General features: G+C 43.3%; 1 protein-coding gene across 2 annotated transcripts in view; it reads left to right on the plus strand.

The window, feature by feature from the left end:
- The window catches only part of SOAT1 (sterol O-acyltransferase 1), a 28877-nt gene that overhangs the window by 529 nt on the left and 3755 nt on the right, over positions 1–24593 (plus strand). Inside the window, exons 2-16 of one of the 2 annotated variants that reach the window (XM_018079099.2) lie at positions 2420–2579; positions 3423–3556; positions 10757–10815; positions 15223–15371; positions 15465–15524; positions 15833–15940; positions 17594–17876; positions 18951–19029; positions 19710–19791; positions 20477–20522; positions 21653–21782; positions 22189–22286; positions 22771–22869; positions 23366–23501; positions 24237–24382. In XM_018079099.2, the coding sequence (XP_017934588.1) occupies positions 2482–2579; positions 3423–3556; positions 10757–10815; positions 15223–15371; positions 15465–15524; positions 15833–15940; positions 17594–17876; positions 18951–19029; positions 19710–19791; positions 20477–20522; positions 21653–21782; positions 22189–22286; positions 22771–22869; positions 23366–23501; positions 24237–24382 (1707 nt within the window). In that variant the 5' untranslated portion in view covers positions 2420–2481. Of the gene's footprint in view, positions 1–143; positions 198–2419; positions 2580–3422; positions 3557–10756; positions 10816–15222; positions 15372–15464; positions 15525–15832; positions 15941–17593; positions 17877–18950; positions 19030–19709; positions 19792–20476; positions 20523–21652; positions 21783–22188; positions 22287–22770; positions 22870–23365; positions 23502–24236; positions 24383–24593 lie in introns of those variants that run through there. The other variant, XM_018079101.2, reaches the window with a different exon arrangement.

Here is a 24593-nt window from a genome sequence, read left to right on the forward strand (position 1 = left end):
GGAGCCGCCTCCTCAGCCAATGGGCGGTGCCGCCGCTCGCCCCGCCCCCTGCGCCGTGACGTGCGCGAGCCCCGGGAAGAGGCCCCGGCGGGAGGAGGCGGGAAGGGGGAACAGGGGAAAGGGAAGCGATCGCACGCGGAGGAGAAGGAGGAGGAGGAAGAGGAGGAGAAGGCGGCACTGGCTCTGCCGTCCCTGAGGTGATGCTCGGCGGGGTGAGGGCGGCCCTGACCGCGGCACCGGCACCGGGTCCGCGCCGTCCCTCCCCGCCCCCGGCGGCTCACGGAGCTCTGCGGGGCTGGGGCTCGGGGGAGGCGGGTGTGTGCGGGGAGTTCGCGGGGCAGGAACTGGCTCGGAGCCCGGGCAGCGCTTCAGGCGGATCCCATTGATATCCGCAGGTTTAGGGTGTTTTTTTTCCTGCCGAGTGTTTTGCGCGTTGCGGGTGAGCTGGGGATGACCTTAACTTTGCCTTGGGGGATGACCTTAACTTTGCTTTGGGGGATGACCTTAACTTTGCTTTGGGGGATGACCTTAACTTTGCTTTGGGGGATGACCTTAACTTTGCTTTGGGGGATGACCTTAACTTTGCCCTGGTCCCTACCTGGCTCGAGGGCACCTCTGCGGGTACCGAGGGTCCGGGTCTGCGAGTCAATGTTATACCCCAGGGTCAAGAGCCGAAGGAAAACTTTGTAGGTCTGAATGGTCTAAATGGTCTTTGGAATAGGGTTGTTATTGAGCGTGTTTAGTGTTGGAGGCAGGGCGCTGGAACTAGGTGATCTTTAAGGTCCCTTCCAGCCCAAACCATTCCGTGATTCTTGGCTGTTCCTCACCGAGCCTTTTGAAATGCAAAGATGAACTTCCCACAGGGTGTTGCTTTTCTTTAGAAGCATCTTATAATTAATTACCAGTGTTTCGAAAGGGAAGACGGAGGAGCCTAAGGTTTGTGAGCCCTTTACGAGTACCGTAATGCAGCTGTGCCTGTAAAACCAGGGCGCTCCCGGTCGGAAACCTGTTAATGGGTTTGTAGTTCTAGAAACCTACAGCTACAGTTGCGGTTGTGGATGTCCTACAAGTGCTCAGAGTGGGGTGGAGTGACTGTTAATTAGTTGGGAGGAGAGATTTCTTCTTGTTGAGGAGATGAACATCTGGAGTTATCCCGGCATTGTGTCATGAATGATTCAGTTCTAGCAGAGATTAGAGGAAAGGTCTGATGCCCTCTTTAGGATCTGATGTGCTGATAGTTGCTTAAGTACTGTAACGTTACACCTCCATTCATATGGGAAGTAGACTAGGAAAATGTCTGTTTTCATAGATTTTTCTCTAGCACAGCTCTTGTTTTGGTGTGAAAAAGGCTTTCTTGTCATCACTTAGCCTATCTGAATTAATAACTTTAAGTTGTTTAACTTTTTTCTTCCCCTCACATGATTTTTCCTTCTGGTATCCTGAAATCTGTTACTTTTTAACTCCTTTCTGTTAACCTTTCAGTGAAATACTGTAACCACTCCGCACTGGAGAGGAAGGAGCGTCTTCCTCATCTCTTTAAGAAGATGAAAAGTGTGCTGAGAAAAGAATTAAAGTTGTGGTCCCCTGTTAGAGCTGGAAAACCTGCACCTGTAAGGGTGGGTGTGGCTCACAAGGAGAACTTAACTTGGATCAGGAGGCAGTGAGAGGCTCCAGGCTGCCCAAGGAGTAGCTTGTTGGTGCATGAAATTGGAAAGCAGCTCGATTTCCCCCTCCACTGCTCTGCAGATCCTGTTGTGTGAGCAGAGTGATCCATTCTTACCCTTAGAGAGGGGTTTGGGCATCTCTGTTGTGTAAGAACACAAGGATTGGAATGTTTAGCTGCCCAGGATCTCCAGGTAGTTGTAAGTCCCAGGTGGGCAAAATGATTCTTTGCTCCAACATGATGCAGCCATGTCTGTACCTGGAACCTTGTGGGAAGGCTGGGAAGTGTAAAGAGTCAAGTATTCCTGATGGGGACTGATTCACGTTTAAAAGCAAGGGGTTTGCAGCAGTAACTGTGTGAAGAGCTGGTAGGAAGTGGGTATAACCTGCCAGCTGCCTTTTGAGGCTGGTGAACACAGTTACTGTAGGAAGATTTACCATATTCTTGTCTGGTTCTTTCTGTTCTTCATGTAAATGCTTTTTGCATTATGTAGATCATGATAACGTGAGCTCTCAGGTGTTGTACAGAGCCAGCTCTGCAGCTTGTGGGCAGCTTGAGACCTCTTGAGACTGAGCTGAGAGGGGCAGTGCTGCAAGAAATGGTGATTGAATTAGTGACTTGTTGATTGGTGGTGGTGTTTCTCCCCTGTGTACTGTGAGGCCTGCAAGGAGAACGGGAGACTGTTCGACTAGAGGGACAAACACAGGAAGTTGAGTCCTGGAAGCCTCTGATCATAGTCTTATTTCCCTTTTGCAGAAGTGCCACCCTCTGTATTGTGAGGAAATCCATCCTTAAACAGTTCATTTTTTCACAAGTGCATGAGTTTTCCTTGCCTGCCTGTAACAGCTCGTCTGTGCTGGTGCACGTACACTGTTCACCAGCAGCCAAACACATCTGCTGCAGAGTTTGTGCCAAGGTGAAAAAATACATTGAGTTTGGAAATGTAGTCACATACATGCCTGTGTGGTTTTCTGGAAAAAAAATCTGAATGTTTTCCCTGGTTGTAGCTACATCTCCAAGAGATTCTTGAGCTGAATTTTCAGGTGGAGTGTCCTGGGATGTCGTTTGGTAGCCAAAGTAGAATGTCTTTGTGCCCTTCTTGTTAACTGAGAATTTTGTTTTCATCCTGCTTGCAGTGCTTCAGGTGTTCCCTGCTGGCAGCTCTGTCCCCAGCAGTGACCTTTGTCCCTAGCTCAAACCTGATTCTCTTCCTGTTTCTCTGTGGTTTGCGTTGTCTGTCCAAGCAGAACACAAGGATCCATTGAGGAAGCTGCTCTTGCAATAACAACTGAAAACTTGACAAGTAGGTGCTTGGCTCAGGCAAAATATTGCTGGTGATTCTGGCAAAGCAAACTGCCAGAGCTCTCAGAAGGCAAGTCTTGCTGTCCAGCTGACTGTCAGGAAGGATTTGCTTTTTGGTCTTTTGAAGGTTTTGCAAAGGCTTAAGTTATTTTAAACACTTATAAGGTCTGCAGGGACAAGAGGGAGCTGTGGGGAGATGTTTTGGTAGTGATGGGGGAACTTGCTTGGTTACTTTGTTCCTTTACTGCTTGTAGTAAGGGAGAGGAAGTGTGATCCACAGTCACTGACTCACCCAAGTGTGTGCTGAATTTCCTCTGTCCTTGCTCTGAATTCGTAATGGAGGGAAGAAACTCTAACTTTAGTGTGAAGAAGGCTATTTGAATTTATTACTGAAAAATGTAAAGAGTTAATGAGTTTTTTTCTGTCCTTAATTATCTGCTCTCCTTTTCTGGCCTAGCTGGGTAACCATGGCAGGTGACGACTGTGTGAGGAAACGCCAGTCTGGCTCCACTGCACCCTGCAAGACCCCTGAGAATGAAGAAACACAGAGGAGACCTGAGAGCGAGAGGTCGTTTCAAAACTCAAGCAATGGTGAGACTCACTGGTTTGGGACTAGCTGCACCTCTGGCATGTGATCTCCTCTAAGGTGTCCTTTCTAGCTCATGGCTCTGTCCTCTTTGCTCCTTCATTTTGTTTTCTGTGTCTCTGGTGGAGCTCCCTGTGTACCAGCTGCACCCCTTCAGCAGGTGTGGGTTGTTTGGAGTGGTGACCTGCAGAACTTTCCCTAGGGAGCTGTGCTGCAGTGCTTGCAGGGATCTAAAAAAGTGATAAATTGTCACAGCAGGAGGAGATGCATTAATGCTGTAAATGGTGCAAATGCCTCTTGGCAGCACTTTTGAGTAATCCTGGTAAATGCTTTTTCTGGGACTTCATCTCACTTCCTGTACAAGCTTTAAGTTTGAGGCTTCTCAAGATTGAACAAAATGGTGTTTAACATACCTGATAGACAGGTGGAGGTAAGATGGCACAAGGAATGATTCTCTGCTCCTCTGGGGTTCTGTTGGTGTCAGGACGGCTCCCTTCTGTCCAGTCAACCTGGGCTGCCAGAAAACAGAACAATAAACAGTTGGGTTTGTATTCATTTGTCCTGTGGTCACCTTAAAAGTTATGTGGCTTGTAGTTGGCTTTGTAGAAAGGTCACTGCTGCCATGCCCTGTCCCATGGGTTACAGGGACAGTTGTGTGGCACAATAAGTGGTTTTGCCTGTGGACTCTGTGACTGTCTGTAATTCCTGGTTTATGCTGTACCACATTCTAGCCCGGTGATAAAGAGGTCAGCATTGAAACTGCAGCTTGTTTCCTTTCTCTTTGGGACACAGATTAAGCAAATAGCTAAAGTAGTTTATCACAATGTGCCATGTGAGTATAAGCTCCAAAACCCTGATGCCACTGACTCAAGGAGATAATTCTTACTGATATGCTTCTGAATATTGTCACTATCTCATAGTACTCCTTTCAACTGAAACAGGAGTTGGAGCAAGTTTAAGTTTAGGACAAGTTAGATTTCTTCTTGCAAAAAAATACATTGGAGAGAAAGTCATCCCACAAACTGCTTGGAGAACTGGGATTTTAAGCTGATGGTAGTACAGTAATTTTAATTGGATCAAATGGGACTGTTTTAGAAAATTGCAGGGAGTTGGTGGCTACTGAAAAACAGTCATGATGGGTTTAGAAGTAGACTAGTACCTTTTTAGCCCTTTTTTATGTATGGAAACTCCTTAACTGTTATGAATGAATTTGAGTTCTTGCAAGGTTTTGGGTGAATAATAAATATAGCAGTGATAATTAGTGCTTGATATGTGGGTGTGCCTGTCTTTAAAGGTCTGTCCTTTCAACACCTCTTGAGATGTGGCAAAACATCACTGGAGGTGAGATACTGTGAGTGTGTAGCAAGTAAACATCCTGGGGTAGATCTCTTGAAAGTGTACTGAGCTCTCCTATGTGTCTGGTGGGTTGGCAGTGTGGTTTTAATCCTGTACAAACTGCAGTGAGGGACAGCAGGGAGGAATCCTGGTTAGTTAAGACCAGGTGCATCTTACCTGCCAGCGTTGCTGCCAGTTGAGCAGAGGTGTCACAAAGTGTCACTGGTTTTTGCAGACTCTTTGCTCAGCACAGTGATGGAGACAACAGGACTAACACAAGGGGGTAGGAGGCATGAGTCTGCTGCCTTGAGGTGTGGGAGGAAGATGCATCCCTCTCCTCAGAAATTCCTCTGTACAATGGGGTTAAATCAGCATCTCTATGACCCAAAGGTTGCAGCTTTATGAAGTTGAAGTGTGGCCTCTTCATAGTGGCCCTTTCTGTGAAAGCAGGGCTGAGGTGGGAGAATTTCTCAAAAGAAGCAGCCATAGATGGTTTTTCTCTTTCTTTTGTCCTGGCTCTTCACGTGTGAATAGCTGTCTCTAAGGCATTAGCTGATGTGTACAAAGGCAGTGTGTGGCTAATGATCTGCTATCTGGCAACAGCCTTTTTATACTGTAGCATCTTAGCACTGGGTGTTGTGGAGAATTTTAGACAAGATGCATATTTGTTGCAGTCAAGGGATTCCAGCCAGGTCAAGAATGTACGAAAGTAAGTATTGTAGCATCTTTGTGGCAGTTATTTCTGTAGAAAGACAAAATCACTAACGTGATTACTCAGCCTTGATCCTCTCTGATTATAGCAAGCACAATCTGCTTTTTAACTGAAGAGTTAATGTGTCAAGGGCCAATTGACTTGTTTCCAGAAGTGTGTGAACTTTCTACAGAAACTTCTGGACCTCTAACCCTTTCTTCATTAACTCAAATGCTTTGGCTGATATTAAATTGCTAAGAGGAATAATTTTAATACATGTACTGGCTTTAGAGCTACATTAGGTCTGCCTCTTCCACTGGTATAGTTGAGGTTACTTTTTTTCTTGCCTCATCAATGCTTCTGAAGGCTGTCTCCTTGCTTGGCTTCCAAGAGTGAAGAGTTTGTACTCAGGTACACCCAATTTTTTAGCAGTATTGCTTCTATTTTGTAATTATTCAGCCTGTAATTTCACTTTGACAGAGTAGCTGAACTTCAGTCTGATGTATCACTTCTCCTTTAATTGGCTCCAGTGTTGTAATTAAACAGCTAATTTGGTCCTGGCATAGAGTCAGCAGATGATCTGGGTGGCAATAATCCCTTGTCAAAAGCCAGGCCTCCTTAATAAAATTAGTCTTACATGTTTTCAGCTGGAGATACATAAATATCAGACTGTTCTGCCTAATGGGATGTTGGTATCAGGCAGTACTGGTTGGACAAAAACTCACCTGGAATGAGCATAATAGAAACTGCATGGGCAGATCTAAAAAGGTTAGAGATGACATGGATTCTCAGTGTGCATTCAGAGTTCTCTGAGATGCTCAGATTAGTCATTCAGAACAGTAAAATGGTGGTTTTGGGGTCTGTCCTTGTTTCCCCAGAAATCAGGAAAGGATTAGAAGTGTCTCTGGAGGCTGATCTGCAAACAAGCAACGTGGCAAAGCTGTTTGGTGTGAGTAAGGCTGTTTGGTAATGCTGATCTTAGGAAGGAGTTATCTTCCCATGGAGAGGTTACTATCGATCGTTCTCAGTGCAAAAGTTCACGGTGATGCACGAGTTGCATGTGCCCACTGATGGAGGAGGAGGAGGGAACTCTTGGAGCAATTTGGAAAGCTTTAGCCTCTGCTGTCTGACTCACAGTAGTAAGTGTTCAATGTATGAACAGACTTTTTCTTGCAGATTAATGAATTTGGGATGGAGCTGCTTGAATTGAGTGTCTTGGATGTGTTTCTGAGAGATGGATCGAACAGAGCTGTTTTGTCTCGCTGGGTCCTGGCAATTTTGTGCTCTCATGTTTTGGAACCTGTGGATTAGGTGAAGGCTCAGCAGTTTTTTCTGAGGAGCCTGTAGACATGGTAGCATGATATAGAGAACGCAGATGTTTCTTCCTGCTAGTGAAGAGGCTGTTTCTGTCCCATGTACCTTCAGAAGTGATTTTTTAAGCTCAGTACCTTGTCCAGCTGCAGTGCAGTGTCCTGTGGCTTGTGCATTCTTTAAACAGGTCACCTGAGTCTAATGATAACTTGCCTCTATCTGCTGAGTGGCCAAAAAAATTACCATAATTAAGAATAAGGCTCATTAGCATCAAATTATTAATGTGTGTTGTACCAGATATGGAACTCCTCCCCCTCTTTACTATAGCCTTGCACTAGGTTGGCTTTAACACTGCCTTGCTTCAAGTAACATCTTTAGTGTTTTTGGAGAGGGAGCCTTTAAATCCAGGTGTCAGTAATGAAATCCTTCTGCCTATGTTGCTTTAACCTTTTGAATGGTCGGTTTCCTGATCAAGAAATAAGTTGGTTTTTGTTGGATCCCAAGCTGCTGTACCAGTAGATCATGTGAATGGTTTCCTGCTCTAGTCATCTCAAATGTCACTTATATCTGTAACGTGCAAGAGTAGGTTGAAAAAGGGACAATGAGATCCTTTAGGAAAGGTAGTTAGTCAATCTTTTGTGAAACCAGAGTTGCTCAACTTCTCAACAATTAAGCAGCTTTCTCAATCTTCAGGTGATTTTTTTATTAGCCTGGTTTCCTATGGAAACAAAGTTTACATTCAAATTGCTCATTTGTTTTTTCTTCTGATTTTTGAACCTACTTGGAATTTGGGCTGTACAGAGAAGTCAGTCCTACAACCATGGGTTTCTACAAGCCCAAGACAAGTGGTCAGCTAAAGACCTTGTTAATGTCTTTGCTGGTGGGAAGGCAACCCTACTGCTGTTAAAACTTCTCCCCATGAGCAGAGCTCTTCCAAAGCAAACTCTGTTTCAGTGTCCTGTGAAATTGGCCACTATTTTGTACTAGTCTTCAAAGACAACTTTGAATATATTTCCTGTTTTCTTAAGGCACATCTCAACTTCAAATGCAGAGATGTGCTTGCTTGTATTGTGCAGCCCTAAGTCTATTTTTATAATGCTGTTGGAATCCCAAAGTGATACAGAGGGATCCAGTCTTTGTTTTCAGGGTCAAAGGAAAGTGAAGATTTGGATTCTTTAGCAGTGCACATTTCCTTTTAGACTCAAAATCATGTGATGAATCTCTTCTCCAGTGACCTCACAGAACATGAGTGGCAGCTTGCACAACAGAGGATGAGTGATTAAAGAAGATGATGAGTTTGTGTGTTCTCTGGTATCTGCCTTGTGACACAGTTGAGTTTATGGGGCAATGCAACACAGCAGAATGAGTTGGTTTGGAGTTGGTTTTCTTCTACAGGAGATCTTATTTTGGAAAAGATGTGACAAGCTCACAAGGGATTTTACTTTGTTGTATGAGATGCTTATACTGAAGACAGGTCTTGATTTTAAAACCTTTTAAAAGATGCTGTGTTTGTAGTCTATTCTGTGGTTAAATTAAGTGTCAGGAGGGACACTGCATACAGTTTAGCTGTTACAGCATCAGCAGGTCAGAGGCTGGCCTTGTTTCCTGTGCAACCATTAAAGCTGCACATTTGATATAGGTAAAACTCCATCTTTAAGGCCTTGTAGTCAAAAGGGGTGTTTTATTAATAAATACTATGCCTGGGTAGTTATAATAACTGAGGCTTCAAATGCAAGATCTGACAGGAAATATATGGTCAAAGCAGTGGTTGTTTTATTTTTAGGTTAACTTACAAAGGAAATAGTGCAATTCCTTAAGTCTCACGTGTCCTGTCCACTTTGGCCGTGTTGGGTGGCTTCAAGAAAACTCGATAAGAGTCTTGAGGGTTGGCAGCTGGATAAGAGACACAAATTCCTAACTTTTTGCAGGGGAGGGTTCATTAAACTCAGCAGCTCTGTCTGATCTAGCAGGTCAGCACGAGTTGGTTCTTCACACAGTAGTAATGGGAGGAGAGAAATTTGAATACAATTGTGGAGTGACACAGTGAGTAGAGTCACTGAGCTGATATGAAGGGGATACAGTTCTGCTGCTTGTGGAACAAACTGATTTTTTTCTTTTCTTTTTTTAAATTTATTGGGTGTGAATCCATTTTAGACCAGCAAAGTGCAGGAACTAAGTGGGTCAAGGGTATCTTAAATTTCTCTCAATTTGTTTTCCAAACTGCTGTTGTTCAGTAAGTGTATCAGCACGATGAGTTACCAGTTGCTGAGGTAATTTTTTTTTGTCTTGGAGCTGAGATGCTTAGCAACTGGGAATTCTATTTTTGGAAAAATATATCTTTGCATGCAGCCAAAATTTGTGGTGTTAAGCAGTTTCCTTGTTTGTTGTTACATTAGAGGACTTCTAAGTAATGGACAGTTGTTGCTGTTCTTAAGTCTATATTTCGTGTAGTACTTTTTATAGACAAAAAACCAGTCTTCCTGCCTGATTGATGGGAAGGGGAATTAATGCTGACAACTGAGCATAGCTGCATGAGGGTAAAGCTGCTTGTTTTGTTTAACTCCAGTATTAAAATCGGAGTCATTTCTGAAGCAGGTCTTCCTAAACTACTTAAAAGCAGTTGCTCAAAACAGTTGCTCATAAGAGCACCCTGAGAATAGTGAGCATCACAGAAGCACTTGTGTCAATGAAAATGAAACCACATTTTGTGTGCAGGGGCTGTGCCCATACAAGGAGGCCACATTATGCACTGTGATAGTGCATGAATCTGTTTTCCTGCCACACAGCAGCACAACTTTGGCACCTCTTCAGCAAATCTGTGAGCTCATGCTTCCCTGGAATCTTATTAGGGAATCAGTTCAGTACCTTCTTTTTCTAGAAGTGGTAATGTTGTCTTAGAAACAAGTTGTAATCCCGGCTGTGTGTCTGTGTGAGGTAGTGCTGTAGCTATAATTGCCAAAGGATATGCACCAGGCAAGGTTTCTTGCAATCTTTTCACCCTGAGTGGTATTTTAGGGGGGTGGAGACTGCTGCTTTAGTCTTGCTTTTCCTCCATGTGCAAGACTCTGTTTTAAGTAACTTTATCTTCTGTGTTGTTCTTATTGGAGAGGGGAAACACCAGCTGGTGCTTGTCCTAAACCCCGACTAGTCTGAAATGCCTGATCTGTGGGTGCTGTTCCTCTTGATGTAATAGAGACATATTATGGGTATGCCAAAGAAAGGTGATATTTGAGGCTTTACCTATATTAGTAATGATAAAAGATGATATTGATGGCATGTAAGACCTGACTGTTTGCTTAAGTGGTGAAACATATTGAGGAATACAGTCATACCAATATCTAGCACTTCTCCTGGGGGATGAAAGGAGTGGGAATATCCAGGTTTGAACACAGGATAATCTTCCATCTTACCATTCAACCTGTCTTAAAGCTGATCATGACTTGACTGCCTTGTCTATTGGCAACATAGAGACCTCCAGACAAACTAACCTTAGTCTGGTGTAAGATAAACCTCTGATAAAAGATCAGCACACTTGGATATGACCTTCTAAGGGTTGCTTTGATTGCTGCTTCAAGGCTGAATATGTTTAGGGACCTTGGGAAGATTTGCAGCGTGGCTGATGGAAAATAAAGCTTTCAAATATCCAGCATGTTATCAGCTGTTGACTGCCTGACAGTTCTGTGATCCTAAAACACTTGGTTGTAGTTTATGAACTTCCTGCAGCTTTGATTTGAGCTTAGTGGGACCTTATTAGAAGTCAGAAATACTGTTGAAAAGTTGGTGTCTGAGCTACTGTATGTTGTGCTTTCTGTGTTTTCAGACATGCCGATAAAATTGCAAATGTTAAATGTTTGCTCTCCTTCTTCAGGACGTGTCGATGTCGACCACGTGATAACAAGGAAAATGCAGCTCATAGCAGAAGCTGAGGTAAATATAATACTTGCTTGTGGGGTGGAGCAGGATAACTGACCCCCAATGTCTTTTGGAGAGTCACTGACCCTGGAACACAAATATCCCTGTTCAGTCTTAGTTTGAGTGCAGTGACTCTTCCACAGCCCTCTTTCTCTGTCCTACTTGGCACAAGAGGGGTAGTGTTTATCCCGTGTGGTTCTGTCTTCCTTGACCCCAATAGGTTGAAGTCCAGAGATAAGAATGAACTTTGAGACCTGTAAATAAAATGGAAATTCCCTTACCACTAACTTCTGGCAGTGTGATTATTAGCCAGCCTGTTTGCATATTTGAAATGCTCTGTGTCCTGCTATCCACTGAATAAAGGGTATCCCACAACTTCTGTTGCCTTGGCTGTGGAGATGACCCTCCTGAGCCTTGGTCTCACTCCTGTCAGGGAACAGTATCCTCAAGTAAAATAGCACCTGGTGTTTCTGACATCACCTGCATCTGTGTGAGCTGCCATTGTCTTAGATTATATTGAGGTGATTTATGCCCAAATTAAATGAAGCTGTCCAAACAATGAACTGCACCCTCCTTGTTAACCATTGTTTTGTGGCACTCATGTTCCTCAGGGCGAATCGTCCTGCACTCTTGCATCATTTTATTGCAGAGAATTCTGTGGTAAAGATGAAGTAATCTAATTGTTCAAGCTTTTTGTGAATAGTAGGGAGTGGATACTTAGAGAGAAAAATACCTTGCACCTTTGAGATGTTTTCCTGTTTAAAAGTCTTTTTTTTTTCTACCTCTATAGGTGGTAATTTATAACAAGTGTAACTAAAGGGTTTTTAAATGTCTTCTGCAAAGGGTGCTTTTGTGCTGAAACTCCTAAAATTCAACCCATTAGAGGGATAGTCACCTTGGAATTTTATTTTGCATGTTGTGCTCTCCTGTTTATCCTTACTGAGGACATGGGAGATCAAGCCTTGTAACTCTTCTCTGCAGACAAAACAGCCACTGTTAATCACTGTGCTGGCAATGGATGTTTGCAGGAGAAAGCTTTCACTGTTAAGCACATGAAGCTTTGAAAGTTCCAGGGAGCAAGGGGACAACTTGATCTTGGATTTCTTTCTTCAGGAGTGTTCCTTATTTATTTTCTTGTTCCTTTTTTTCTTTTTTTTCTGGCCACCAGTTTTGAGACACACTAGTTTGCAGAGTGATCTCTTATTTGCAAAGAGAATCCTAAAACAGCGGATCAGTGGTGCTTTAGTTGCTAAAGTTTCTCCCAAAACAGGGGGATTCAGGTTTTAAGCCCTGAGTTAGGCAGCTTGTAGATTTATTTAAGGTGCCTCAAAGCTACAGTAATAGAGGTAAGGTTGAGGAAAAAACCTACCTACTGCAAAATACCTGAGAATTCCTCGAGTGGCAGGGCCTTTTGTTGTGTGAACCACTGGACAAAGGCTTGGATTGCAGTTCCTCTTTTCTGTGATAGGTATCTGAGGTCGAGGCAGATGCATGGCTTGTGAAAAGCCTGGTCACTGACAACTCCATAGACATAAATAGGATTTGCAGGAGCTGGAAGTCATGCATAAGGAGGCCTTCAGGCACCTTCAGTCCAGTCTGGAAGTCCTTTGCTCATCCTAAACTGGGTTGAGAAGGGTGTGCTCTGTCACTTGGTCAGGGCTGGCTGTTGTCATGTTCCAGTGACCAAAATTACTAAATCTGTTAGAACGAGTAAAATGCTGGGGAATTGATGCAACTTTAAGCCACAGGGTTACTTCCCTCAACTTTCTCTGACTTCTCATCAATTATTGGCCAGCTTCTGCTTTTTATGGCTTAGCATTCTTTTCATGCTTGTTGGTTTGTAATTACAGTTACTGGCGAGTGTCTGTACTCTTAGTTGTATTTTATTTAATCTATTGAGAACTCATGCCCTGCTCTCCCAGTCCAAACACCTGCACGTGTTGGTATCAGCCCTGGAGGAGGCAACCTCAGCAGAGTGCCAGCTAAAGAGAAGAGGTACTTCAAGGAAAATACCATGTTAAACTCTCCCGAGAAGAGATTAGGCTGAAAAAAGGGGAGACACTGTTAAAAAAAAAAGAAAAGACACTGTTTTGCTGGGAATGAATAGTGCTTTGTTTGGCATAGGAATTTGAGCACTCCAAGAGGAGCAGGAATTTCTCTTTTGGCTTTTTTAGTAGGGATATGTGCATGCATGCTGTAAAATTAGGCTGTACTAGAGAGCACAACTGTCTTCTGTTACAGGTTGTATTCCCAAGTATTCAATATTTGGGTTTTTTCCTCCTGTTTGTAAAGGAACAAGTCCATATCTCTTGCCTCCCAGAAAAGCAATATCTAAGAGTAGCCAGATCCTAAGAGCTTCTGTTTTGTTAAGCACTGGTGAAGTTTATTTATTCTATACTGGAAGCTGCTGAACAGAGGGAAAATGTTTTTTGAAGTTAAATATTAGTCTGCTCCTTTACCTACTGCAGCATTTGTTTCAAGAGATCTCTCTGGATCTGACTACAGTGGAACAGGAGGAATGGAGAGTTCTGATCCACCTTGACCTCAGGGTCTTCTGGTTTTACGTGGGCTTACTTCAGATTGTCCTGTATTTTCTGCCAGAGAGTTAAACTTGCTTTCTTGGCTGTTGTTGCACTAGACAGGAGCATTTTGTAAGAATATGTGATCTGATCATGTGTTTTATAGAATCATGGAGTAGTTTGGGCTGGAAGGGACTTTAAGGACCATCTCATTCCAGCCCCCCTGCCATGGGCAGCAACACCTCCCATAGACCAGGTTGCTCCAAGCCTCGTCCAGCCTGGCCTTGAGCACTTCCAGGGGTGGGGCAGCCACAGGCATTCTGTGCCAGTGTCTCAACACCCTCACAGGGAAGAATTTCTTCCTAATATCTAACTTAAATTTCCCTTCTTTCAATTTGTACCCATTCCCTCTTGTCTTGTTACTACAGTTCTGATGAAGAGTCCCTCTCTGGCTTCCCTGTGGGCCCCTTCAGATACTGGACAGTTGCTCTGAAGTCTCTCTCGGAACTTCTCTTCTCCAGAAACTTTTACTTTGCAACCTTATGAGAGTAGAAAGGAGTGGGGAATTCTGAAGGTGGTCAGAGAAACACAAATGTTTCTTAAGCAGCTGAGCAGTGGGAAAACTAGATAAAATAATACGTAATTATCATGTAGGAAGACTTGGACCTTGAATCTGGAGGCAAACTGGAAAAATCCCAGGCAAAGGATGGTCAGATAAGTGTTGCTAGTAGACACTTGCATAAAGAAAACCAAAAACAATATGCAAATTATGTTTGAAATAAGTTATAACTCTTAAACCACTTCACAAATCTCAGGGTCCTCTCTGTATGTAATAAGAGAGTTTGCACCACAACAGAAAGGAATCCAGAGCTCAGCGTGGCACTTTGTGCAGAAATAAGTAACTGAACTTTTTATCATTAAGTTTCTCCTAAATGCATCGAGTTTTAAAAAAACTGCTTGGGAGATCAGGTCTTTGAAAGTTCATGTTATGAGACTGAATAGCAGATTGAACTATATTGCAGACAGGAAAATACAGGAATTAATTACACATACTAGATTCAGGCAGGACAAAAGGGATATGAAAACATCTTGGCATTTTACAATCTGCCTTTTGAAGAGGAATTGTAGCCCTTGTCTGTATAACTTATTATTTGGAGGGTTAAGTAATGTTTTTCTTTCTAGAAATGAAGCTCTATCAGGTGAAGAAAGCAGGCTTTGACCAGGATGGCCTGTGCTTTATCCACAGCTGATTAGCTCCTTTTTTTTGCACTGTATCACTGCATTTTGCCAAAAAATGGTGAAGGAGATGCTTATCTATGGTTTTTCATGCACCTGAAGAAGCCAAGGTCTCTAGTGAACCGGATACTTCAGAAGTTGCCTTTGTTAAAGTGAGAGATGAAAAATATGAATAGGCCATAAATGGTGCAACTTTGACATAACTGACTCTTAATAGAGAAGACAACCTGTATAAAGCTGTGAGAAGAAAAGGGAGTGTAGGAGATTGAACTGGAATATTTAATCCCACAAATTCTTGAACTAGTTGGTTCCCAGTTTTGTGCACTAAGGATATACCTGTGGTTAAAACTGAGAAATGTTTTCTGGGAGTCATGTTTTCAGTTGACACCATAACATATGAGAAACACCTGCCACTGCAGACATGTGTATGAAGATCAGTATGTTTACTTTGTTTCTCTGTGTTGAATAAACGTTATTCAAAGTCCTGAGGTGTGTGAACAGGCCAGGATGAGCCCCTGATCTTGTCCAAGCAGGCTCCAACTGTTGGCAGGAATGTTTTCTTGATGCCTTGCTCTGTCCTGCGCCGGGATAAACAGGAATATAAATATTTTTATGAAAATGTATCCAGCAAGCTAAACGATTTCGTGCTCTGTTTTTACTCTGTCAGCAACTGAAGCCAGCTTTCATGAAGGAGGTGGACAGTCACTTCACAGAGTTTGTGAACAGCTTGGTGGCAAAATCGACGCTGCTGGATTCCTCCTCTCCAGCCTCCCTCTTCCCAGCTTCCTGCTCAGAGAAGGAACTGCACAAAGCCAAGTAAGCCAGTTTTAACTGTTCCTATAACAAGGTTATGTTTCCTGGAGGCTTTATTTCCTTTTTTGTCTCAAATGTTCTCCTCCTTTTTTGCAGGAACTCGAGGGCCCCTCCAGAACACGGGAAGATCTTTACTGCCAGGAGGTCCCTCTTGGAGTGAGTAACTTCACATTTTCCATCAAATTGAGTGAAAATACCCTTGATAGCAAATTAAAGAGCCTGTACTTTGGGGTGCTTTCCCCACCACCACCCACAGCCTTACATTCAATCCCATGTGGACTAATCTGCTCAAACTTCTCTGTTTCTCTCTAAAACATCTGTACTATAGCTTGCAGGCTTCCCCAAATGTAAACCTTAATTACAGCACTCTCAATCCCACAGGGATAATGGCTAATTATCCTTTGTCTGAGGATGAACTGAGGACTGGCGCCCAATTTGTACGTTAATTTTCCTCTCTCCCTTAGTGAACTGTTTGAAGTGAGTCACATCCGGACAATCTACCACATGTTCATCGCTCTCCTCATCGTCTTCATCCTCAGTACACTTCTAGTAGACTTCATTGATGAAGGAAGGTAGGAGTGCTTTGGAAGCACAGGGACAAGGGTTGGGAAATGCTTCCAGAGCTCCAGAGGTACAGGAAGTAGCAGAATGGTGCAGAAAGAAGGGGGAATCCTTCCTTTGGGTGTTGTTGGACAGAGGGGTTTCAACTTGACATGGAATATATGCTGGAATTCCTGTTGAGGGGGTATGATCATTTCAAATTGGATCGCTGGATATTAGGAAAATACTACAAATTGATGTATTACATGGGAATTGTGGCCAGCACACTTTGGCCTAATGTGCTTAGTTCATCACAAGGCTGGCAAAAGGGAATGTGGACTACTTTAGCCGAACATCTCTAATGAGAAGGTAACTTTCAGCTGCTTGTGTTGCTTGAAGAAGGACTCTGTTTAGAGAAACTTTAAATACTTCAGCAGTCCTTCCTCTGTTTAAAAATGACAGCTCTGGAACACTGTACTTGTGCTTAAATAAAAATAGAACTTTGTTTTTCCTGGGGAAAAATCTCAAGGATGTTGGCACAGCCTCTGCTAAGATAGTGCTTTGTAGGTAGCCAGTTGTGGAAAAAAATTGTGAAAGACTGCTTTCCTCACACTTGGTTGTTGCTTAAATGGTGTTTTGGCAAGCTGTATCTCATGTACACAAGGAGGATTATGTGTTTATCTTGCTGATTATCTGCTCTTTGGTGTACAAAACCAGAGCTGTATCTTGATTATAATCACTGTCCCCCTTGTCTGGGTATAAGAACAGACTTATGTGCCATTGAATGTTTAGCTGATCCTAACTTACTAGTGTATGGACACCTGGGAGAATTGGTATTTACCTCTAAAATCCCTGATTACTTAAAAAAAAAAATTGCTGTGGCTTTAGCTAGATCTGGTCATTTGGATTCAGTTTGCAATTGAGCTACCACATGAGAGCAAATACTTTTTGTTGGTGTACTCTGTGCTATCATCTCCTCTGATCTTAGTTTAGAAGAGCTGCTTACTGTAGGAGTTAGCTCTGGTGACTGTGATAGTCAAGCTGAACATCCTTTTGTTTATGTCCTTATGTATTAAGCTTGAATAATGGACTGAAGTACCTGGTGCACACCAGTTGGATATATTTGGACTGACTATCTAATGATCCTGAGCCTTTTGGGTAACTTCTAAACTGAATCCATGTGGAATGCCCACAGATCTCACAAAGCAGGATTAAACTAGATTTGAGCGGTGCCTGTTAAAATACCCCATGCCTATAGAGGTGGGGAAAAAGCCTCTTTAGGTGTTAAACTCCTGGGAAGAACTGATTCTCAGTGGCCACATCCTGGGAGTGTTCCCCAAAAGCTCTTTTGGACCCTGGTTCAGCACTGGATTGTTTAGTCACGTGCTTGTTCTTAGCAGGGATGAGCTTGAGCATATTCTTAAAGCACATGCTGATCTTAAAGATGTGCTTAATTAAGCCCTGTGGGGCTTAATTATGTGCCCTGATGGCATGAGTCCTGCATTTATTTTCTGGCATACTTGAGAGTGGTCACTTAAATCTTGCTACTGCCATGGTCACTTCTATCCCAACTGTCAAACAATTATGATCTGGAAGGTTTGTGTTTTGTAGCCACTTAGTGGACGAGAAGTATTTCTAATCAAACAATGGACACTGAATATTGTGTCTTTCCTTGTGCCTTCTAGGCTGGTCCTAGGATTTGATCTCCTGGTCTTCGTTTTTGGAAAGTTCCCAGTTGTCTTCTGTACTTGGCTGTGCATGTTCAGTGCCACAGTTGTCATTCCGTACAACCTTTTTGTCTGGTGGGCCCAAGGCTACTGCAGTTCCTCCCATCGTGCAATCCACTCTTTCTTCTATGGGATGTTGTTCACACTTTTCCAAATAGCTGGGCTTGGCTTTGGACCAACCTATGTTGCTGTAGCCTATGCCCTGCCTCCAGCTTCCCGTTTTATTGTCATACTGGAGCAGGTAAGTCCCTACCCTGTATCTTTGGACATATTGAATTTCATTTTCAAAATGGAAAGGGTCCTTTTCCCTAAAATGTTACTTTTAATTGTTAAAGTAAGCCAGGGCTGTGGTTTGAGTTTGTCTGTGACTTGAGAAAGAGTAGACGGTGCACTAAATTTTGACCTGGAAACCACTTGTGGGGTTTTACCCTCTATTTAAGATTTTACTGTGTTTTTTTACTTCTGGGCTGAAATTCCATTTATTTCTAGTTGTCTTGTGGATGCTAAGTGCTTGAAACAAATTTTAGGAACATGTTGTGCCATAGTTCACAAGGAAGCTGTAACATTCCTCTTTAAAAAACAAAACCCAAAAAAAGCAAGAACACAGTTGTCAAGTGGTTCCTGTTTCCATTTCTGTTCCCAAGAAACAAGTGCCTTTGCTCTGCAGTCAGAACTTCATTGAATGTGGGGTTTGGTTTTTTTTTTTTTGCAGTGGTGGGGAACAGGGGAAGGATACAAAAGTGATCTGGTCAGACCATCAGGTTAAAAGAAGGATGGTCAGAGATGAGTGTAGCTTTAAGAATTAACCTTGGATTGGCCCTCCTTTTAGCTCTTCAGTGTTAAAGAAAAAAAAAAAACCCTGCTCTGCAGTTGTGCACTATTTAATGTGGCACCACCTTATCCCCAGGTAGTGGTAATTGCTGTACAACACATCTGGCTTCAAGGATTTATTTTCAAGACATTGAAACATCCTGGCCTCCTGAAATGGATAGGGGGTTTCCCTTTGATTTTAAGTTAATGTTAGCTGGTTAGTGACTTGCTGGTGTTATTCAGGGTCCTTGTGTATGTGGTGATCCTGTGAGCATAAATGAGATGTTTTGACCCTCCTGAGCCGTGATTGTTACTGCAAGTTTCACTTTGCAGAGTTTTAAATTCATGTCAGTTAAACAGGCTTGTTTGTGGAGGAAGTAACTGTTTACTCCTTCTAGAAGGAGTCAATTGCAGAAAAAGGTGTTGAAGGTGTTGCTGTAAAATGTTTGATCCAGTCTTTATTGGAAAGTGAGAGTATTAAGCTGCTGATCTCTTGGCCTTCCAGGTCCGTCTTGTTATGAAGGCTTATTCCTTCATCCGGGAGAATGTACCCAGAGTCCTGTCCTCTGTGAAGGACAAGTCCAGTGAGTAACTTGCCCTACTTCATTTTACAGCAGGGCATAGCCAGCTCTAATTTCCCCTGCATTACTTTAAGCTGCCCTCATGAGCTGGAGAGGTGGGATTTGAATAGGTGACTTGGGATGGGGAGGTCGAAGGGCTCTGCATCATAATTTCAGCCTGAACCTTTTCATTTGGTGTTAGGCTATGAATGTGACTGTTGTTCAGGTCTAAGTCATCTCTGGATCTGAAGTCTCTGTTCTATAGACTCCCTACTTCTGCTTTTAGGAGCAAAAAGTATTTGGAGGTTGCCAGCCCACCTCCAGCTTAGTGTTCCAGTTGAAATGACAGCAGTTGTAGAATAGAAACTCTTTAAGCAAGGCATGCTAGAGCTGAACTGAACCCATGTGTTGATACAGGCCTTACAGCTTCGTCTTCCCTAAGAGGAAAGGAAATGTGATACCAAGGTGTTAGCAGCTAGTTAGTTAGTTACCCTCACTTGTTAACTGGGCTTCATGGTGGGGAGACTCCATCTCAAAGGTCTACTTGTTTTATTCTCTGTAAATCCCATCCCTTTAGTTCCAGACTGAGGTTTCTGAGGTGATAAGGGTTCTGTGTTGTGAAAGGGTACTGGGGAGACTGAACTGTCATTAGGCAAAAAGATTGCCAAGTGTTCTTTTTGTTTTTTATTTCCCCCTCTTCCCAGGCACAGTACCTACTCCCAGAATCTCTCAGTACCTGTACTTCCTCTTTGCTCCCACCCTCATCTACAGAGACAACTATCCCAGGTAATGTGAGCAACAATAGAACATGAAAGTAGTCTGAAAACTGAAGCCAACATTAAGCATCCCTGGGTGTGATCAATTAATGTGTGAGAGCTTTCATAAAGATGTGGTTAAACCAGTAACCTGGCAAGGGCAGGGCTTGCTCCTGGAAACTTACTCTAATGCTCATAGTATTTTGACTTTACACTTCTGCTTTTATTTCCTTGGGAAACGCAGTTGAAGTGAAGCAAATAAAGAACTTGCTACAGATTATCTAGTGATGGACAGTTCCTGCAACAGGCTTGTGTGTTTTATGTGGTGCTAATAAGCAGCCCTGTCTCGAGTTTGAGGGGAGAGGTTGAAGCCTTTAGAAGTGGGAACTCCCAAACTTTTCTGCACCTTGCTGGCTTGCACTTTGGCAGTGTGAGGTCAGCAGTCCTTTACGTGCCTGTTGGGCAGATCCCCCCCTCCTACGTAACTGTGCAGTGCTGCCCTCCAGATACCTTTCCATTTATGGAATTGCTGTAATTGAAGGCGAGGAACCAGCAGTTTGGGCAGACATCCCCTTAGATGTCAGGAGATTGAGATTTCTGGAATTCAAAACCCAGCTTTTTTCAGAGAACAGGACAGTAAAATCAGTAATTGAAGGGGAGGGGTTTGCTGCTTTGAGGTCCTACTTAGCTATGGTATCATGTGTTCTTTTCCCTAGGAATCCCACGATAAGATGGGGCTACGTAGCCACCAAGTTTGCACAGGTGAGTAGTGCAGCTTTCTGCAGAGTGCACTTTTGGAGATGATGTGAGCTGTGTGGCTCAACAGCTCTCCCTTTGGCATTAAATCACTCTTTACTTGGTGTGGGCTTACCAGAAAAAGAATACCTTTTAGTGACTAAAAAAGAAACTGTGATCTTGGCGCACTAGTGGTTGTGTCAAAGAAAGAAAAGAAATTAAAAGTCTTTACCTAAACAAGCCTTTAGACTCTATTCCAGATAAAAAAGCTCTGTGTGTGTGTGTGGAGCAATACCCATGCACTGACCTTCTTTCTTTACCCTGATTGTAGTGCACTGGCACAACTGCCTCCCTGCAGATACTCAGAGCAGTTTATGAAATAATGAGGCCTGGAGTCCAAACCTGCAGTGCTTATTTGAGCTTAAGGTTGACTGGTTCTTCACGTTTGTGGCCATAAGCTTCAAAAGCTTCTTGTGGATGTGTTTCCAAGCAATGGATTTGTGTGACTGAAACCTTTCCTGTCACACAGTGTGTTCTTGGTTTAAAAAGCAAAACAATGTAAAAAAAAAAAGGAAAAAAGGGCAGCACAAACAGGCCTTTGGCTGCTTTGCTCTTGGACTAAAGAGGGTGACAGAGCACACACCTGCCTTCCAGCAGAGCAGTTAAACACTGACTTGCATTTTGACCTCAGCATCCAGAACATGTGTTCATGAGCCAGAGAAAACCTGAGGTGGTTTGGCCTGTAATGTTCTTTGGGATGAAAGAAAAGTAAGATTTAATATTAGATTTAAGTACAGTAAGTATTTTTCAATTATTTCTGCCCTTGTCTTGGACCTAGATCACAGGCTACTTCCCTCACTCTGGCATTGGCACATGTCTTTTGTGTCATAGCTTGTGAGTTGATAGGACTGGGAGGAACTGACAGCTGCTGGAGTAGAAAAGACAAGTTGATTTTGCTGCTGGCTGCCAGTGAGCTACTGGGGTTGCTGTGGCTTAATTTGTGCCTGGATCCTTAGGGAGGTTTATTGGCAGCAATGTAAAATAAATTATTTTGGCTTGTGTTGGCAGCTGCTGTTCTCTCCTGGAGCTAGAAAGTGGTAATGTGTTAATTGTGTATTTCTCTTATGAAGTCAGACTTTTGGGTATTTTTGTTCCAGGTGCTTGGTTCACTTTTCTATGCCTACTACATCTTTGTGAGACTCTGCATTCCTCAGTTTCACAACAGTAGCCAAGAAACCTTCAATCTTCGAGGGCTGGTCCTGTGCATCTTCAACTCCATTCTGCCAGGTAAGGCCTGAATCCATGAGTGACTGTTGCCTTTGTGGGAGAGATGGGAGGGAGAAGTGCTTCATGTGAGATGTATTCATGGCAGGCAGAGATCAGCAAAGGAGGTCTTGTGCACAGATTTCAGCCTTACAGTGTTAAACTTCAGAATCAGCAGCACAAAATAAAAACTGGGCTTTGAATTTAACTGTCTTCAAAGTTGTGGGCTCTGTGGCAGCCTTGCTGTTGCTTTCTGGGTTAAACATGGCCTGGTGTGGTGAGAAACTGGAACACTTCTATGCTACCTGTACAAAGCAGGAAATCTCATCTGTGCCAGTGCCTGTAAGAACAGCCTTGACTGTGTTATGTGCTCTTGCTTGTAGCTGAGAGAAAACACTACAAAACCAGTCTGCATCTCCCTTGTTTCCAGGTGTACTGATTCTTTTCCTGGTGTTCTTTGCATTCCTGCACTGTTGGCTCAACGCATTTGCCGAGATGCTGCGCTTTGCAGACAGGATGTTCTACAAGGTAAGAACCAGCAGCTGTAGCTTATAAAGCTTCTAAAAGTCATTGTTCTGATGAAAAGGAAAGAGGAGGAAACTGAAGATTGTTTTACCAAACAAAACATCCATGGGATTTTGCTTTTGTGCTGTTAAAGCTCAAGTTTGTTGCTGTGTTGTAGAAGAGATTTGATTTCTGCTTGGCAGTCTGAGTTGCTTTAAGGTGCTACACCCTGTGCACAAACAGAACCAGCCACCAGACCTACCCAATAGCTCCACTAGCACTGTTTTTGTTCTTTTATCACATCAGCCACCTGCAGTTTGGGTTAAAACCTAACTTGGTATAGTAAAGTAGAATGTTGAAAGTGCAATGGAAAGTGTTTTTTCATAGCCAAATTGATACGTTAGCTTGGTATTATTCTGTTCAGCATTTTTCAATTTGACATCCTAGAAAAGCCCTGTAGAATGGTTTATACTTAATTAGATTTATAGTCTTTCAACTGTGCTTTCAGGACTGGTGGAATTCCACATCCTATGCAAACTACTACCGAACCTGGAACGTGGTAGTGCATGACTGGCTCTATTACTATGCCTACAGGGACTTCCTTTGGGTGAGTAACAAGCAGATGTATTCTTTTGTTAATTAAACATTTAACTACTGGGCAAAACAGTACCTTTGTCAAGGTGCAGCATCCCTGTCCATTTAGAAGCATGAAAATGTCTCACCTCAGCTGTTGTTGATATCCACTGTGCTTTTTAGAGAGATCCATTGCTCATTTCCAAGTCCTTAATGTGCGCAAAATGTGGGTCTGAGATGTAGGAATGCAGGGATTGACTCAGAGCTAGAACTCACATTACTGTTTTGATGAGCTATGGTAGATATTTCATGAGTGGGCTCAATCTGAGAACCTATGCAGGAGACCAGAAACGTGCCTGAAGAAAACCACCTAAGCCCCAAGGTGCTCTGTAAAGCACTTAGCACTTCATATGTGCCTCTTGGCTGGAGGAGGCCATTCTTAGCTCAGGAAAAAAGAATAAATGTTGCAGCAAACAAACATAACCCACATCAGAGTAGCTCCTAATACTTGGTGTTCTCCTCTCTTCCAGTTTTTTGGTAAGAAGTTCAGAGCAGCAGCTATGCTGTCTGTCTTCACTGTATCAGCTGTTGTGCATGAGTATGTCCTGAGCATCTGCTTTGGCTTCTTCTATCCAGTTCTCTTTTGCCTGTTTACATGCTTTGGAGGTAAGTGCCAAGGAAGAGAGTATGAGAGTGGGCTGTGGGTGGTTTGTTTGTTGTGTTTTTTTGGTTTTTTTTAAAGCATATTTTACCCTTCTGATAATGATCCAGTTGTTCTTTAGGCACTAACACACAGGACTGTTTCTTGTCCCAGGGTTGCAACTGTGTGTCCAACTTTTGTGACCTTCAGCTCAGTAGGTATATATCTACATACACACAGAGAATTTTGAAGCTTTGGACTTAAATGAACAAGGTATTAGTGAAGAGGAAGAGAACCCTATATGATAGAGTGCTGGTCCTGCCAAGCTGCAGCTGAATTGCTGTGTGTCAGCAGGTTGTAGGTCTTCCTCTCCAAAGTCATAGTGTAAGACAGGTATTACTCTGCTACTACATTGGGGAAGAACCTATTTAGAAGTTGGAGCTCTGGCATTTCATTTTGGATTTTGAGGTAGAGGGCTCTAATAATCTCTAGGCCACCTCTGCCATGTCTTGTCACCCATGTAGCACAGATATTGATCCCCAGAGGCACAAGCTGGGCCACTTTGTTGGCAAACAATAGTAGTTGCTCTGTTACCAAGCATTATCAGATTTTCTTGCACTATACTGACCTCATGGAGCGGCCTTGTTGCTCCAGAGGTGAAGTAAGAAGATGAAGGGAGGGGAAGATCCAGTGAAATCAGTTGATCTTTGGTTCTTGAGGTTTGCCTCTGAACAATGCTTCTGGTTTCAACCTCTTTCCAGTGGTCTTCAACTTCACCCTCAATGACCGTCGGAAAGGGCCCATCTGGAATGTGCTCATGTGGACTTCCCTCTTCCTGGGCCAAGGAGTCATCATCTGCCTCTACAGCCAGGAGTGGTATGCACGCCAGTACTGCCCTACGGAAAACGTGAGTGCCACACCTTCCCTGTGGGATAACCGAGGGGCTGGCCCTGTCTTGCTGTGGGGACATGGCAGAAGTTACATGGCACGAGGCTTTTTGGCAGTGAGCTGCAGCAGTTCTGTAGGAGCTGCAGCAGTTCTGTAGGAGCTGCTCAGTCTGCAGGCTCCCTAACAGAAGTGCTTTCAGTAGTGCTCTCTCTATGTGGGTAGTATTTCAC

The sequence above is a fragment of the Manacus vitellinus genome, unplaced genomic scaffold, assembly GCF_001715985.3.
Source record: "Manacus vitellinus isolate BGI_N305 unplaced genomic scaffold, ASM171598v3 scaffold_44_pilon, whole genome shotgun sequence".
NCBI lineage: Eukaryota > Metazoa > Chordata > Aves > Passeriformes > Pipridae > Manacus > Manacus vitellinus.